This window comes from Penicillium verhagenii (genome assembly GCF_028828195.1).
Source record: "Penicillium verhagenii strain IBT 33310 chromosome Unknown utg000008l_segment0_segment0, whole genome shotgun sequence".
Classification (NCBI taxonomy): domain Eukaryota; kingdom Fungi; phylum Ascomycota; class Eurotiomycetes; order Eurotiales; family Aspergillaceae; genus Penicillium; species Penicillium verhagenii.
In genome coordinates this window covers 565,527-582,605 of record NW_026643172.1, presented here as the reverse complement: position 1 = coordinate 582,605, position 17,079 = coordinate 565,527, and the positions used below count along the sequence as shown (strand labels likewise).

General features: G+C 47.3%; 7 protein-coding genes across 7 annotated transcripts; 1 reads left to right on the top strand and 6 right to left on the bottom strand.

The window, feature by feature from the left end:
• Window positions 1-913: 913 nt before the first annotated feature.
• N7466_008195 (uncharacterized protein) lies at window positions 914-1,132 on the bottom strand (the record flags this gene model as incomplete). The annotated part of the gene is made up of 1 exon (XM_057167584.1): window positions 914-1,132. One exon carries the CDS (start codon window positions 1,130-1,132, stop codon window positions 914-916), a length of 219 nt encoding a protein of 72 aa, XP_057018215.1.
• Window positions 1,133-1,696: 564 nt separating this feature from the next.
• Window positions 1,697-3,543, bottom strand: N7466_008194 (MIP/aquaporin family protein; the record flags this gene model as incomplete). Its single annotated transcript, XM_057167583.1, has 2 exons — window positions 1,697-3,448; window positions 3,508-3,543. The coding sequence occupies 2 exons, from the start codon at window positions 3,541-3,543 to the stop codon at window positions 1,697-1,699; spliced, it is 1,788 nt and encodes a 595-aa protein (XP_057018214.1).
• A 1,915-nt stretch (window positions 3,544-5,458) lies between these two features.
• N7466_008193 (beta-ketoacyl reductase) lies at window positions 5,459-6,436 on the bottom strand (the record flags this gene model as incomplete). The annotated part of the gene is made up of 2 exons (XM_057167582.1): window positions 5,459-6,301; window positions 6,356-6,436. The coding sequence occupies 2 exons, from the start codon at window positions 6,434-6,436 to the stop codon at window positions 5,459-5,461; spliced, it is 924 nt and encodes a 307-aa protein (XP_057018213.1).
• Window positions 6,437-7,835: 1,399 nt separating this feature from the next.
• N7466_008192 (uncharacterized protein) lies at window positions 7,836-8,651 on the top strand (the record flags this gene model as incomplete). Its single annotated transcript, XM_057167581.1, has 3 exons — window positions 7,836-8,091; window positions 8,143-8,232; window positions 8,284-8,651. The coding sequence occupies 3 exons, from the start codon at window positions 7,836-7,838 to the stop codon at window positions 8,649-8,651; spliced, it is 714 nt and encodes a 237-aa protein (XP_057018212.1).
• A 200-nt stretch (window positions 8,652-8,851) lies between these two features.
• Window positions 8,852-9,823, bottom strand: N7466_008191 (uncharacterized protein; the record flags this gene model as incomplete). The annotated part of the gene is made up of 4 exons (XM_057167580.1): window positions 8,852-8,881; window positions 8,966-9,385; window positions 9,456-9,704; window positions 9,770-9,823. 4 exons carry the CDS (start codon window positions 9,821-9,823, stop codon window positions 8,852-8,854), a joined length of 753 nt encoding a protein of 250 aa, XP_057018211.1.
• Window positions 9,824-11,020: 1,197 nt separating this feature from the next.
• Window positions 11,021-12,517, bottom strand: N7466_008190 (cytochrome P450; the record flags this gene model as incomplete). Its single annotated transcript, XM_057167579.1, has 3 exons — window positions 11,021-11,191; window positions 11,256-11,363; window positions 11,426-12,517. The coding sequence occupies 3 exons, from the start codon at window positions 12,515-12,517 to the stop codon at window positions 11,021-11,023; spliced, it is 1,371 nt and encodes a 456-aa protein (XP_057018210.1).
• Window positions 12,518-14,512: 1,995 nt separating this feature from the next.
• Window positions 14,513-15,768, bottom strand: N7466_008189 (uncharacterized protein; the record flags this gene model as incomplete). Its single annotated transcript, XM_057167578.1, has 5 exons — window positions 14,513-15,003; window positions 15,076-15,189; window positions 15,257-15,400; window positions 15,470-15,548; window positions 15,610-15,768. 5 exons carry the CDS (start codon window positions 15,766-15,768, stop codon window positions 14,513-14,515), a joined length of 987 nt encoding a protein of 328 aa, XP_057018209.1.
• Window positions 15,769-17,079: the final 1,311 nt, after the last annotated feature.

Here is a 17,079-nt window from a genome sequence, read left to right as displayed (position 1 = left end):
GTTCCAAGGTTCCTATCCTTACAAATCGTCAACATTCAGTTACTTCGACCAAGCGAGGTCAACATTGAACTCAGCTATCAATTCGACGGGCTGAACACCCGACTACCCACCAGGTAAGAGAATATGGTAAAAGGGAGAATTTATCTCGATATGGCGGCACTTGGCGCTACATAGTATCGTTGTCTAGCTATTACTACTAGACATTACGAAATATGTACGCCCTTCCAAGTTGTGACATCTGTCATATACTGTACTATGGCTACTGGAGGACATTGAAATGCTTGGCAGAAACGCGAGTAATCGCATCACGCGGCAGAAACCAGTTAACAAATCACGTATTTCCTTTCTCTTCCACGCGATCTGTATTAATACCACGCGGGCGGTCAAAGTTGCCTCAAAAGTTTGTAAGGATATGCGCAACTTTTCAACAAAAAAAGGGGGTGCGAGGTTTGTCCGTGCTAATAAGCCCTTGAATTTACGTGCTATTAATTATTCCACCACTAAGCAATCTACTAGAAATATTTTTTCTTTCACACCTCTAGCTTGAATCCCCTATACCTAGAGATACGTTTTTGGCCGTATTTTAGGATGCCGTCTGCGAATTAAGATTCATTTTAAATTACAGGTTGAGCGATGTCACTTCCGAATTTGCTCCAGGACCAGGACTATCATCCTTTCTGGTGGAAAAAGCGAATTGATGGAAGTTTGAGTTAACCAAGTCCGAGGAGATTCGTGGCAAAGAGATGAGCGTCACGACATCTGGATGGAATCTAGATGTTTTCACACATAAGAATAGCCTACTATATGTACGCTAATAGAATACGGGACTTACATTGAGATGGTCATCAACAGAATTTCAGAGATTTTCACCAACAATCGAATCCAGCCAAAAAGGCGTGCATGCCCTCGGGCCTCAACGACTGGCGTATCCGGGCCCGGGTACAGGTAGTGCGGGTGGGGGAAAGTATCTGCCCGTGGCCGAGCGAATAGCAACATCCGTGTGGTGTTGGGAATGAGCATCCAAGTAATGAACGTAGGCACCCAAATAAAGCTTATACGCAACCACATCGACAACGGCGATCGCAAACATAAGCAAGGATACGATAGTGAAGCAAAAATAAAAGTCCACCATGATGATGTTAAGATTTTCACGTCAGGGATTTCGTAGGAACAATGGTAAAAATAGTCACAGAAGTGATTATATCGATTGATTCAGCAAAGGGAAAGCTCCAAGCACTTGAACAAAACCTTCAAATGTTGGACATCTGGAACATTCCAGACCCAAGTTTGCCCATGCGCTCTCACACATGCACTTGGGAGTCCACGGTATGGAAGCTACACTGCAGGCACCTGAGCAGGTAATACGCACGACGCCATAAATTGAATAAAGGAAAATATGATATAGTGAACGATAAGCTATCTCTCGTAAGAGAGTATATATACAATTTCGAAATGCAACTGACGGCTCGACTTGATATTAACAGTCATGCAACAAATTTGTCCCGCCACGTACGCCACGCAACAATCGCAGCGCAATCTCGACCCCAAAAATTAGATACAAACACATGGTCAGAGCTCATCCACATATACAAGTTATAGATAAGCTCTCCTTTTGATGACCGTGTTGGTCATACTATTCAAATACCAAGGATAAGTCCCGGTCTTCCGTGATTCACGCAATAGAGCCAGAGATATCTCAAACTCTGGTGACATCGTCTTCCTTCTTGGAGATATGAAGGCGACGCTTCCACTTCATGCGACTCTTCCTCATGGCACGCTCCGTACGCTCCCATGGGTAGTTGACCGGAGACTCTCCACCGGTGAAAATGAAGAAGTCGTAGAGGAAGGCACCGCCAAAGGCACCACTGATGGCACCAACCCAGGGTCCGTAGAACCAATACGCGTTGAGGAACATCTCGCGAGGGTATCCCAAAGCCAGGAGAGCAAGACGAGGACCAAAGTCACGACTGGGGTTGAAGGCGGCGCCAGTCTGGTAGGCAAAGACCATACATAGACAGCTGATGACGAGTCCAATAATGAGCGAGTTCATACCAGCACCGGGCGGGGCGTTTTGATCATCACCAAGCGCCAGAATAGTACATGCAAGGAATGCTGTTCCTAGGAACTCATTTCCAAAGGCAGTTCCAGCACCAATCCAGGTTTCACGTTGGCTAGTCACGAAACTATTCATGATGTCAGATTCCGCATTACTCGCAAGCCAATATTGGATCGACTCGTAGTATAGACCGTAGGCTGCAAGAGCAGCACAGAAGGCACCAAGGAACTGTGCAGCAAAGTACTCGGGCATCTTGCTCTTTGGGAAACCGCGGTAAAACCAAAGCATGAGAGTGACGGCAGGGTTAAGATGAGCACCGGAAACACCACCAGAAATGTAGATACCGATCATGGTAGCGAATCCCCATGACCACGCAGTGGTGTTGGGGTTGCCGGCATCTGCGACAGTAACAGAAAGATCGGCACAGAAACCAATTGTGAGCTGAACAAAGACCGCCAGGGCCTCGGCTAGAGCCTCGCGGTGATGGGTGCGGATAACAGACCAAGTGGTGTGGTTGTTGTGGATTTCATCTTCCACCAAATCCTGGATCAATGGGTGCAAATCTTCGGGATGAGTTGACTCATCCAGAATAGGGATTTCAAACTTATCATCCGCCAGTGCCTCGTCCAGCGGCGTGTCTTGCTGTTCAGGAATATCGGCTAATGGATCATCACCAAAGTACCCTGGGCGTGTCTGGCCCTGAGTTTCTTCCGATGTTCGCGAGTCTCCCTCCGCTACCGCTGACAACGCATCCTGATCGTTGTTGTTCCAGCGAGATGGACGTCTCCGGCGAGTGGAGGAAGTGCGAGACATGCGCGAGCCTTGTCTCGTAGACTGGGTGTCACCACTCAGGATCTTGTTCATGAAGGCTTGCTCGCGCTGGAGACGAGCATCTTCAACCTGCGCCGCCATTTTCCGGGGGTCCGAGGTTTTTTCGATTCGCCCTTCTTCGAGGTCATTGGGGTCGACGTCCAGCCCATACCGCTGGGAGTTTTCCATCGGTAACTGAGCATTGGCACGTTGTTGAATCAGCTCATCTCTGGTCGGCACCATGCCCGGTCGCACGACACGGGGCAGGGGCTTCGCCAAAGACCAGACTGGCTTCGCGTTGGCCGGCTGTTCGTATGACGGGTTGAGATCTCCGTATCCAGGCTGGACGAAAGGCTCCTGGGCCATTCGCAGTTGCGTTGTCTCCTCCGGGCCGGCCATTGTGAATTTTCCTTGGGTTCTAGCAGCCAGTGTGGTTCTCGGGGCTAGACTGGGGATTCCACCGCTACGTCTAGCTGAGCTACGGCGTCGCAAGCCATCCTCGTCGTTAGATGCCGAGGTTCTTCCTCTAGGGGAAATCGCATCCTCTCTCATTCGAGAGCTTCCAGTTGGAGAGGCTGGTCCCTTATTTCACAAGTCAGATGGAAATGCAAGATATCAACTCCGAATCCAATACAACTCACCCTGGGGCTTCTCAGATCTCCTTCTTCGGCGTCCATTGTTGCGAATGATATGAACTTCTCCTATTTTTCTTTTCCTTTTTTTCCCCTTATCGATATATGTAGGGTTCGAGATTAAGAACGCCAAGGCCAGCGGGGAATCAGCACCCTTTCTGATGATATCTCCCGGTCGGAAGTCAAGTCGATTGGAACATGCGACAAGGCAGTTGAAAGAGAGAGAAAATTCCTAGCCAGAGAGTGGAGGGAGAGCCGGGGAGATATGGGCCTCCTTAGTTCATTGGGTCCCCTGTTAAGCGATGGATGTGGACTGGAGAACTGACGCAATGGTCCTTAGATCACCCAAGATCTCCCTATTGGCGTACTCAAGCTTTGCAGCAGGATGGTCAATAGGGAAGTGGCGCAAGCCACTCAGGTTCCTGTCCTGACCCACCGTGGAGCCGATATGTACCATTGATTGAACGATGGCTTTGCGCCGTCTCAATCCACCGGCGCCAATTGGCTCTGCGCAAGGTGGTTCAACGACATTCTTGAATCCTCAGTGGGTCCTTAATCTCCACCAGGTTCCTTTTTTCTTTATCCGTCCTATCCGACACGATGCGTTGCGAAGTGCGAAGTGCGAAGTTTTCCCGGGGAGGGTAAAAGTGTGTACTGAGAAGAAAAGTTGAGCGGTCGGTAACAAATGTTTGGTTCCTTTGGTTTTTCGCTTTCCCCAACTTTGACTGAATTTTTAGGAAAATTACGCAAACACCAAAAATTCAATGCTTGACAGGGGCTTCTTTCTCCACTTCAACGCGCTATGGCGAATTGGTGATTCAATCCCTGCCGTCTGCCCCGTCCATTTGACTCCATTTTGCTGCGTTAGCTTTGTACATGTGGGGGGATTGTCAATTACTGTGAGTTTTCTTTTGGCTTTGCTCCGTTGATGTACATCCGTGCTTAAAAATTCACTGAATATAGGGGTAGTCTATATCTGGAGTCTTAAGCTTGGAATCATTTGAGATGTTCACCAACAAGGAAGTCAAGTTTCACTGCAAGTTCAAGGGAAGAAGTTCTTGATTTACTCTTGATTTATTCTTGATTGCCCCCAATGGGTCCCGCTTGATTTATATCAAGCCACCAATCAAGCCACCAAGCCACCGATCTCACTAACAAATGGGAGCTTTTGTTGGAACTCGAACCCTGCAACATGTTCAAGGCACAACCTTGGCAGTATATAAACCGTTGCATACTGTTGCATAAATTGATGCATACATACAGCAGCCCACGGGCCACCATGCCCGTGCGATCGTCAAATCTGCACTGGATTCGCCAAAGTTTCCAAAGTGCATAACCATGACATATATGTCATGACTCCCGTGCGGGGTTACGGGTATCTTACCTCTGGAGATCCTTGAAAAGAACCCGTTGATGCTGTTTCTTCTGAAGGTTTGATCGCGGGGTACTGATGTGATGTAATTGCACACATCTTCAATGTTCATGTCTCCCAAATGTTTTGCCTGGATTTGCCACTTTGGAATGACGCTAATGCACCATTCCCAAAATGAGCTTGACGTGACAATGCTCGCCTCCTTTCTGAGCAGGAACTACAGCAGTCTGGGATACTATTTGTCGATGGAAGGAACAAGCAATATCCCCGGTCTATCTTAAGTTTCCAAGTAGCTTTTTATCCCGCGAGATAAAAATATGAAAAGTTCCAATGTTGTTTCCAATGTTTGCACATGCACGGACCAATCGGGTGACTTTCCAATTAACATTGAAGTAAGCGAGGATCAGTGTCATTCCAGGGGGTTTCAACCTCGGCCTCAGTATCAATTTCCAGGTTGTTTCCGTATTATGGAACGAATGATTCAATGTTGACATTTATATGCTTTAAATATAGCTGTTTCCAGATGTCGTCATCACGCAGCTTCCAGATGTCCAACAATTTCCAAGGTTAAACAGCACCATTCAACTTCTAGCCTGTGCGCTTAGCGAAGATCCGTCCTGCCGCCAGGTCAACAACAGCTGCAATTGTGGCCCCTCCAAGCATGTCAAAGACTGCAATGTCCACGTTGAGTTCCTTTGAAAACCAATTCCGAAGCTCCACTGCAACAAGAGAATCAATCCCATAGCTATGCATTGGTTGCTTGCCTGAAATATCATCTTTCTTGATGCCTAGGGCGCTTGAGAGCTTAGTTGATAGCAAATCCATGACCACCACCCCCGTTGCTTCCACCGAATCAGCGGATGAGAGACTACCCCCAACTCCACTAGAACCATGCTGAGATTGGTCACTCCCTTGCCCGGTGTGGTCAGTGGCCAAGATCTGCCGGAAGGCAGGCTTCTGAAGCCAGTATGCTGCATCGGGGTTGCGCTTATACATTTCCTGACAAGTCGTCAACCCAAGTATGACTTGACAATCTCCTTTAACCGGCCTACCAGTCGATGGATCACAGTATATGGAAAGTAGAGCATGCAGCTCCGACTCGGTCACGGGAACAAAGGGGAGCTTGGATGCAAAATCCTCTCTTAAAGAGGATGACTCGGCAACGGCACCGGCCGAGAGAAACACGCCCATGTTGAGTGATGTTCCACGCTCCCCTCGGGCCGTTCGGTAATGCGCGAGCGAGTCCATGAAGCTGTTGGCTGCGGCATAGTTTGCTTGGCCTCGATTGCCCATGACACTCGAGATGGAGGAAATCATGATAAAGAAATCCAAACCGGAAGGGAGTAGTTGATGAAGATTCCAGGTGCCAGAAATCTTAGGAGCGGTAGCTTTCACCCATTGAGAGTGCCTCATTGATTCGAACATAGCATCCTGATTATTTTGAGTGAGCTAGATATCATCGATGGAGAGAATTTATTGACATACCCGAAGAACCATTGTGGCCTGTATGCAGCCCTTGACAGGAGGCATTGTCGAAGAGATATCCCCAAGGACAGCTTCAAGCATCGAACGATTCGTAATATCGCATGCGGGTGCTAGCACTTGAACCTGCTGAGCGGAAAGCTCACGAATGAAATTCACCAAACATACATTGGGTTGTTCCTATCCTTGCCGGTGTTCCCTTTGGATATGGCTCTATCACATGTGCATGCTTTTCCTCCCTTGCTTCAATTACCTGGTAGACTCGTATACCATCTATGCTGCCTCAGTCCTCGCAGCAAACTCTGCAATGCGCTCAATTTTTGGTGCAGTATTTCCTCTGTTCACAAGCTTGATGTATGAGAACCTCGGGCTTCATTGGACAGCATCTGTTCCTGCTTTTCTTACGTTGGCTTGTGTTCCATTGCCGTATTTGTTCTTCATCTACGGTGCTAGGATCCGCAGGAGATGCCATTATGCCGCCGAAGCAGATGACTTCATGAACCGACTCTTAGGAATACCCTCTCTTGAATCCTACTCTGAAAACATTATGGAGGACTCCAAAATTTCGGAAAAGTGTTGAGTGTTTGTCTTGAAATATAATCCAAGGTTATAAGACAGAAACAAATGTACCTGGTGATAAATTCCCAAGTTTCGAAGATTCTAGGAAATGTGTGTGTGCACAGTGCAGGAACGAGGGTAGGTGTCTTCAAATTTGAAACATTTGAATCGTGCGTCATTTCAACCTGGTTGTTTTTCTTAGAATATACATGTAGACTGTAGTCAACAATTTGACGAAAAATTTGAATGAAGGCTTCACCCATAGACATCTGGAGCGTTCAAATGTTGCCCAGACAAATCAATGCGAATATTCCGACTTCGGGGTCAATTCTCCTCTAGGGTTGAGAACGACCACATGCAGGTGTCGATCACCTTGACGTTTAATTACGGGCGGAACATAGTAATACATGTAACCGCGTGTGCATGCGTTTGTATCGTGTTTGAAGTGGGGTAACTGAGTATTGGGATGCGGTAATATATGTCTTCCCGAGCGGTAAGGCTAAACCAGAGTTGGAAGCATACATGCATCAATGTGTAGTAACCACGTTGATGCATCTCAAATTCCCATTCCTGTCAACATTTGTTGTTCTTCTGAGTCTGGCCCCACTGGCCTTGGCCAATAGAATCCATCAATTCATTCGCTGAACCTGTTTTGTCCCGACGACCAACGCAACCTGCAAGCATGGATTCAGGAAGCTAGGAGGGGCCGAAGATCGCAAACACCGGTGACCGATCACCTCTGTGAATGTGTCATGTTTCGCGTCTTCCAAATGCCGACTCACGAGACCATGTGGATGAATTGGTCTTCTCAGAGGGGTTCTTCCCAAGACATGCCGACCTCGACAGCACGGAAGTAGCACAAAACACTGGGCAAACTTACCATTTTCCCATTTTTCCTATTTCCCCATTATCCGACCAAGCAATCATGGAGACCGTTCTAGTCATCGGAGCCACAGGAAATATCGGCGTGTCAGCCGTCACCGCTGCCTTGCGCTCCAACCGTAACGTCTTGGCCGTTGTCCGCAATCAAAACTCAGCAGACAAACTCGTCAAACATATTGGGTCGTTAGAGGGTATTACTTTCGTCGAAGCCAATGTTCTCTCAGACTCGGGAGTGAAGGGTGTCGTTGATCAAGTCCAAGCCGGCAAGCTCCCGCCTTTCCAGCATGTGTTCTCCAGCGGTTGGTTCACAATTCTTTCCCCAGCCAAGATTCACTACTGACAGTTTGAAGTTGGCGGCGAGTACGCCACCACTCCCCTCCCAGAGATCACTACCGAGGAGCTCCGGAGGAACTTTAACAGCTCCTTTGAAGCCAATTTCTGTACGTTCTTTTAACTCTAATTACTTCATGTATTGCTAACAAACCTTGTAGTCGCCTATCGGGATACCATTACATATCTGCTCGAAAAGAAAAACCCCATCAGCACATGGACCATTTGTACAGGAGCCCAGGGCGATATGGCGACCCGCCCAGTGCCGGCCATGACACAAGGCGCCTTATTCCCCATGACCAAGGCCGCCGCCCGTGACAACGAGTCGACAAACGTCCGTTTCAACGAAATCTACCTTGGCTTCCGCGTTGAAGTGGATACAGACGCGGTGCAACATGGCGTTACGAAAGCGTCAGACTTTGGAAATGTGTACGAGATGATTCTGACAAATCCCGAAGTCCGCAGTTCGCGCGTCCGCGTTGACGATGTTGATGATCTCAAGACGTTGAAGTACGAGAAGAAGTTCTAGTCCTGCTTCTCGCTGACATGCACGGGATTCATAAATAGAATCCGCAGCTGAAATATTTTTACTTTTAAATTGAAAGCTCCATCCCGAAATATTGTCTCTTTAAAGAAGTAACTTCAGCCCCATGGACTGACATGCACATCTGGACCACTTTTGCATGTACAAGCCGCTTCGAGTGTATCTCTCTACGTAAAATGTAGAATTCAGTATTTAATGGTACAGTGGGAGTAAATCTTTGAAGCTATCAATTGGTGATAATTAATACAGGAATCAGCCTCGAAATGACAGCAATAGCGCAAAGCACTATTCCAAGCTACCCCCCCCGAAGGACGCCCCATCAGGAGAGACGGGCCAAATATGGCGCGCATTTCGTACGTGACAGGCATCACGGTGTGACTTTCTATATCCGCTGCAACTTCAAAATCGAGCAAAGTCACTACTCCGGTTTCACGGTCATAGAAAATGTTGTCCATACTCGCGTCATCGAGACGAAACAAGACACGCCGAATAGCGTTAATCCCCACAAGACATTGCGACTGGACGTTAAGTCTCTCGGATGAAGAGAGCTCGTGCCAGATGTCATGAAGTTTCGAGCCGCGGCGATATTCGAGAATCAGGGCAAAGCCCGACTGAAATAAGCTCGAGCATATGATCTCTCCTCGACGATACCATCTGGCAAAAAGCCGTGGCCTTGTTGGATCTGCATCCCAAAAGTGTATGTACACTTCCCCTTCTGTCTCATACCTAATGATAAGATATTAGTAAGTATATACAGATGTGTCTAGGTGTATAGACTTACATCCCAACATGATCGCGATCCCAGCACTTTACTATTACAGTGCTTTCGTTGATTGTCGCCTTGTAAGTGGCTTTATAGCTCACCGTGGGATCCGATAGTCGCTCAATGCAGTTTAAGACGTCCAGTGTTCCTCCACCAGTATTGACAATGATGCTCTCCGGTGTGATGGATTGGGGGCTCACGTTCGGAAGAGGGGGCGAGTGGGAAGGATCCCGGATGAGACAGTCGGAGGAACGAGTTACAGGAGGACCTCGCAACTTGTGTCAAGATGTCAGCAGCTTATCATCCCTCACGATGTATATCTAGAAGAGTCAGTACTTACCACTCTAGGCTCAAAAGACTCGCTTTCTGAGTACTCCGGATTTGCAAGAGCCATCATACAGAACCCGGCTACTAGTTCACGGAGAGATGGCCTGACAGTGTCGTATCTGAAAGGCGCTGACAGGAGGGGACTTGAGTAGGGACTTGAGTAGGGACTTGATTAGGGACTTGAGCAGGGACTTGAAGACCTGCAGATTGATCATTGACTTCGTCATCTGGCATCTCCAGCCAGTTCTGTTCACCCCATCCTTGTCAAATTATGAACGATATGTTGTAGGAATTGGCGGTGTTTGTGGTGTTGGCGATATTCGGTTTCCTTGTGTTGATATCCGGTGTTTCCGGTGTCCTCTTGTCGTTGTCCGATGGTGCCAATTGTTGTTCAACGTCGGCGACGTTCTTGTTTGTTTGTTGTCGATTTGTAGTGTCGACTCCGACGCCGTAATCGAGTTCTTGTTGATGAATCACAGCGTCAATGACGTTGTAATGTTGTAGTTCTTATTGTGCTGCAGTGTCGGCGGCCTCGGCGGCCCTTGTAGTAGGACGGGTTCGTCTCGGTGATGATCGTCCAGTCATCCGAGTTTGTCGATGAATTCAAATGAAAAGGAAAAGAAAAAGGATGCTCTATCAGAGCGAGCCGGGGCTCATAACCTAGCAGATCCTGACTGTAAGTCTACACGGACTACAGTTGATCTGGGAAAGACGAAGGAATGAGGATGGAGAAGGAAAACATGCTCTGTGACTGGTTGAAGACTGAGGTTCTGAAAAAGCCGCGAGTCGAATATTCTGTCAATGGGATTTTCATTATGTACATCATTTATCGTTGCAGACTTGCTAGCTGAAAGACAGCTTAGCACTTGAGGCCTGTGTGTCTCCAACTAAAGTTGAAACAATTCAACTCAACGTTTCAAGACTTTTGGATCGAAGATTCCACCTAAACTTTCCTTCCATTGTTAATTTAAAAGTTACCTTGCTTAACTCAAGAGCTCTTTCAACGACATCATTCATGTACTTAAATCTTGAGTGACAAGAATTCTGACTCCCTCATTCTTTTCTTTGGGAAATCCAATCAGATACTCCCTGTATATGGCAACGTCTTCAATGGTCGTCTTATACAAGTCCATTTCAAATTTCTGCACCAACGTGGCAACAACAAGATAAATCTCTGCCAAAGCGAGACTAAGTTTGGTCCGCCGATTAGCATCATAAAATGACCAAATGTGGGAAAAGGGTGGAGAAAGGCCTCGGGCATCACTCACTTCATACCAAGGCATTGCCTCGGCCCTTTCGAAAAAGTAGCAAGCATGCTTTCCAATCGCTCCCCATTTTCTTGTGCCCGAATCCACCGGTCGGGGTCGAAGGTGTGTGGGTTGGGGAACAACTCGGGGTCTCTATGCACGAACCAGGAGGATTGGCTCATCATGACCTATATAAAGCCCATAGATTAGTTCCCATGACGCAGAATCAAGTTTGAACAAGGAAGTGCATACTCTTGGTGGAATCAGCCAGTCTTTATATCTCAGTGTCTCGGTTGGTGAGCACCGGGCCAGTCGATTGATAGCACCCGAAAGCCTAAGGCCCTCGTTAATAACTCCTCTCTAAATAAGAATAAGAATTAGCTGATGCCTAGGTGTATATTGTTGTGAGTGACGCGGTTTACCAAGTAGGGCAATTTCTCTAGATCGACAAGTGAGGCATTGGGGGAATCTTTCAGTTCATCGCGGAGATGAAGGAGGTTAGTCTTGTTTTGAAGTAGATTAAAGAAAATAATCTTCAATACTGATGCGGTAGTCTCCGTTCCGGCATTGAGTAAAGCGAAAGCCTCGTCACGCATACGGATGGGTGATCTTTCATTGGAGGGAAGACTGGGATCATGGAGTGACTGGAAGATGGTGTCTCGAGCCGAGCCTTTCGCTTTACCGCCGTTTTCCAATGCGATGTTTGCCTGCTCGAGAATGAAATCTTGCACATGCAAGACATTTGCCGCTTCTGGCGAAAGCTTTCGAAGTATGCCTCTTGGTAATGCCTTTGCGAGTGGCAAGATGAAGGGGAACATGCCCATCAAATGGGAGAGAGACATGGTGCCCACCATCGACTGCATAATATCATTGCGGAAATTTTCACCGTCGAGATAGTCAAAACAAAATGGGTATGCATACTCGGAGATAATATCGGCCGTGGCCGCTGAAAAGGCGTGATCAAGGCAGATGACAGTGCCGGTTTGGCTAGCTTTGCTCATCCTCTGGGCAAGCTTGTCGACTTTTGCCTGGACCATGGACTCTAGGCCCAAGATGGACTTTTTGGAGAAAAAGTTGTGAAGAATGGCACGGCGAGAAGCATGAAGCTTATGATCTATGGTCATGAGCATGGATGTCTCCAGACCTCCAATTCTCGTGAATCTCGGGTCTTTGTCACGTTGCTTTGGTGCGTATATTTCCGAGTAAAAATGGGGATCAGCAATGTGAAGCTCGTGAGGGTCAACGCGAACGATTGGGCCTTTATTTGAATTCTCTCTTGTTAGTTTGAAACCGATCTTTCTCCGTGAATCGGCCTCATCCATACCGTATTTCGCGTGCATCTTCTCTATTTCCCAGATATAGCGTCCTCCCTTTATAGCGTTGAAGTAAAATGCATAGAGACTGGTAATTGCAGCTAGCTTGGGTCCAGGGAACTTGCTGATGGGGTGAAAATATAGGCGGTATATGATCAACAGAAAAGCGTAAAGCAGAGGCGCGCATAGTAGAAGCAACATGTTGGTGGACCTTGGTGCTTTTGAGCAACCAACTTTGCGAGATCTCACAACAGACAAATGTGTCAGAGACCAGAGAGATTTCTTTCCTTTAGTTTCAGTCCACGGGTCCACCATGCCTAGATATATGCCAATTTTATTGGGGGCACAATTTGAGGACAAATAATTTGGGCGAAATTTCTGTTTTTCTTGAAAGATCAAACACTGAAAATCATAGAAACGGCACAGGGCTTCTCCACTATGGAGTACAGCCCCTGCGTACTAGGTAACAACAGGAGAGCGAAAATCAATAACTCCATATCACAAATGGGTCCTGGAGGAGGACTTGAGGTAAGAGCACGGTCCACAGTGGGGAAAAGGCCGGATCGGCGATGGAGAGCAGCCCAGATCTCGGGCAGAATAGACGATCGATCATCATTTTGATCGGATCCGAATCTCTCTTCCAATATTCCACTGGGGCTGAGTGTGATTGTACCGAGCCCCAGTCGCCATCGAGTATGGAAGCTGGAGCTAACTTGTTTCCTTTTGGTAAACACGCCGTTTTTGCCAAGTACATGCATGCACTGACTCGCGTGCACATCAAATACAGATTTCGGGGCTCAAAAGATCGATAGATCGATAGATTTGAGGGGTAATGCAGTCGCCACCGATGGAGAAACTACAAGTACGGCTGGACTACCAGCGAAATGGTCTAAATGGCGGTCAGTGCCATGGAGTGGTAGTACTTCGTACTTGAATCCATACTGGCCCATACTGGAATTTCCATCAAATTGGAACTCAGTGCCTTTCGCAAGCGTGATGAACGATGCCCCCGCTAGGTATACTACGGATGCTATTACTAAATGATTATGGGTTAACGCCAGATAATACTTTCCGGGTAATTTACAGAGTACAGGTGTTTTCATTCCAAATGGAAGGTAAACGTAGCTGTATTTCTCCTAAATTTACCGTATCGGACTGTACTCTATTACGGCTAAAATAGCGCGTGTTCTTGAGCTGCTTACGCGTGCTGCGTGCATAGCACTAGCTCGCCTGAGGACGGTGATCAACTCCTGGAACATTGAATGTTCCATGTTGCTTACATTTACCCCAGTCAACAAAGTACCGTGCAGATGCCTGATTTTTTAACAATTCGCCCATAGCCGCAAAGTTTCCAAGTTCTAAGAACTACAAGAACCACCTGGGCGCACAATTTCCAGCACTTGAGTGATTACTTTTTACTCATTTGCTTTTTGTTGGGTTGACAATTCGGGGGTTTGGCCCCCAGCTGGAGCCCGATAAGCGCCGTGGCCCGCATGTTTAGCCCTGGATCGTTATCCACCCATCGCGACTAGTACCCACTGTGATATGTGCTGTGTCACAATTTCACAATATTCCCTGCGCCTAGAATGAAGTAGATACCCACACCTGTTTGACAAATTTTGCTAGATCGTCTGAACCCGAGCTCTGAGCATTTGAAAGATGGACCTTAGGCCGTCATATCTCGCCATCGAAGAGGCAAACCTTGGTTCAGTAATAAAGCTACATAAGAGGTCAAGAAATGAACTATGTAGGAATTTCCAATTGATTGGATAAGCTGTTTGCTGTAATAGCTTATTGTCCTGTCCTGTATAGCTACTTAAATTGAACATTGAATGACCACAGAACTTTTCAATATGCCCCAAGATACTGTATGTAATTCTCTTGGGATGTGCTCCTGCAGGTAGCAAGGACTAGCCGCCCAGATGTTTGGATTCCCACCTTCTTAGTATCACCGGAAGCTCTACAGCCATCGCGTGTGATTATTCTTCACATTTTTGCCCAGGGTTAAAGTGATAATGCAATACATTTCAATCGTATACTAGTTGTTATTCAACACATCAAGCATGCGTGTTGAATTTGTGTTGCCTTTGGGCGCTTTTCTGAGGAGACGGGTCGTCTTTGAAATCTGCATCCATGGACAAATAAACCCCCAAATTCATCACAAACCACCTGGGCTCTTTTTTCTGAGCGCATTTTCTAGTGACCAACCATAGCCTGCGCAGCAGCAGAATATCTGTGGCCATGAAGCTTTACGGAATCGATAATGGACCGCATTTCCTGCTTGTCTTGTTCAGTCAGATCAACATCCCTCGATGCCCAATTCTCCTCCAAGCGAGCCGCTTTAGTGGTACCCGCAATAGGGATGAGCCCCTGAGACGCTACCCAAGCAAGCGCGACCTGGCTAATCTTGCAACCCTTGCGACTCGCAATTTTCTTAATTTCCTCCACAATGGCCTTGTTCTTGTAGAAGTTCTCGCCTTGGAACTTGGGAACGCTCCGACGGAAGTCAGTGGGCGCGAAATCGTCTGGGGAGTTGAAGTTGAAGTCGTCGACAAGCCAACCGTGTCCTAGTGGGCTGTAGGCAACATAGGCGATTTCGAGTTCTTTGGCGGTGTCAATTAGGCCGTCTGATTCGTGTAGTGTCTCGAAGGCTGAATATTCGGCTTGGACGGCGTCTATCTTGGCAACTGTTTACTTTGTTAGTGAGTTTTTTTAAGGCGCGGTTGTCAGAAAGACGTGGAGAAAGGGGGAAAACGGACTGGAGTTGGCTGTGCGTAGGGTTGCTGCGGAGCATTCCGATAAGCCAATGTACTTCGTCTTGCCGGCTTTGCGAATTTCATCGAGAGCGGGGATTGACTCTGTGAGGGGTGTGTCTGGGGAATGTTAGTACTGGACGTGTATTTTTGAAGTTTCAAGGCTGTAAAGAAGATTGATACGCACTCGGGTCAATTCGGTGGAGATAATACAAATCAGGTGCGAAGCCAAGTCGCTCAATTGTACCCTCAATATATTCTTTGATGTGTGACGCAGAGTTGGTGACCGATCCATCTCCTCCCATGACTTGGAAACCACACTTTGAGGCGACTGTTTATAGTAGTTTGTCAGTAGGAGGAATCGACGTTATTAGAGTACCCTGGGTATATAGTGACTCACTAAACACTTTATCGCGAACGTTGTGCTTTCGGATAAAGTCTCCCAGAAGCTTCTCATTCACGCCCGCTTGGTATACCACCTGCAATCCAAGTCAGTCTCTCTTCCATAGTTCTTTCATCCTTAATCCATCTTTCACGTACAGCAGTATCCCAGAAGGTGCATCCGAGCTCGATTGCCTTGAGCAGAACTGGCTCCGCTTCCTCAAGGGTCAGGAAAGTGCCCAGACCAAAGCTCAAGCCCATAGCGCCAAAGCCAGGGATTGGGACTTGGAGATCTCCGAAGGGGAGTGTCTTGACCATATTTGCGGTTGATTGGATAACTTTTCTAGTAGACGTGGTGAATTGGGCTGTGAAAACAAGCTGTGTTGAGAATCATTGTCAATTTATAGATGCCCGGAGTTAAGGTGCTGATTTGTGGATCTACGATCTGCATGTCAGCATGATTCTCAAAGCCGTCGATGCTCAGAAGCTCCGGTGGATAGTATGCAGCTTTGAGCGACCAGGCTGACGTGATCATTGAAGTTGGATTATTTAACTCCATGAATTTTGACGGGGATAGTGATGCGATTTGATGCTTAAGACTCTTAACATTATGGATTGCTGACGGCCCACTTCGGAAATAAGCCAAAGTCCGCTTTGACCCGGGGAACTTGAAGCCTTGGAATGGCTGTGAAGTTCAACTGTCGTTGTGCATCCTCCCCTAGATTGATACTATTCCAACTTTTACACACATACTAGTATTCATCCCCTAAATTTACACTGTCGATTCTATCGCCCTGCTAATAAATGCTGCTTTTCGGTGGGGCTTAACTCTTGACTTTGGGGGCTGGAATAGGATTGGCGGGTGGCAGGCGCCCCTAAATCTTCAACTAATGCAACTGGCTTTTAGATCGTGAATCTGTCAAGTAACAAGTTATCCTCACGTCAGTTACTGCAACTACATCCATGCATTCCCAATGACAAGAGCCTCTTCAATGTTGGTCACCAAGATTGACCTAATTGCGAGATAACCCGAGATAAAGGCGTCATGTGCTACAGTTCACACAAGTCCAGAATCGGGGCATCACTATCATTCTCTGGCCATTGTTAAATTTTTACTTGATACGGGTAAAACTTACGGACTCGATCTTCCAATCCCGTGCCAAGGGGTTTCGGCATTTTTATCATCTCGGATTCTCGGCATCCACTCAAAAGCTTTGGGACTTTTAATGGGACCAATGGCGACCGTCGCTTGAACATTCCTGCACGTTTTGATCAGCATTGGTTATGATAGGGCACTTCCGCGTACACAACAGTCACTAAGCAATCGCTAAACCCAACCAAGCCATGAAAAGCCATGAAGTGGAGACTGGTCCAGATTGTTTTCGTGCGATCGGCAATGTCGTTTTCAGGCGATTGGTCTCCGCTTCTATCAGGGTTTTTGGCACGCGGGGCGGCGGGTCAGTGGGTAATTGGAAAATGGGTTGAATGTCCGTGATGGTTATCGATAGAGATTGTTTTCGTGCCCCCTCTTTTCTCCCAATTCCGGTTTTTTTGGTGTTTTTTTTTTCTTGCTTCTATCTCTCTCTCTCTCTTCCACACACTGTCCCTATGAGCATGCACTGCCAGTTC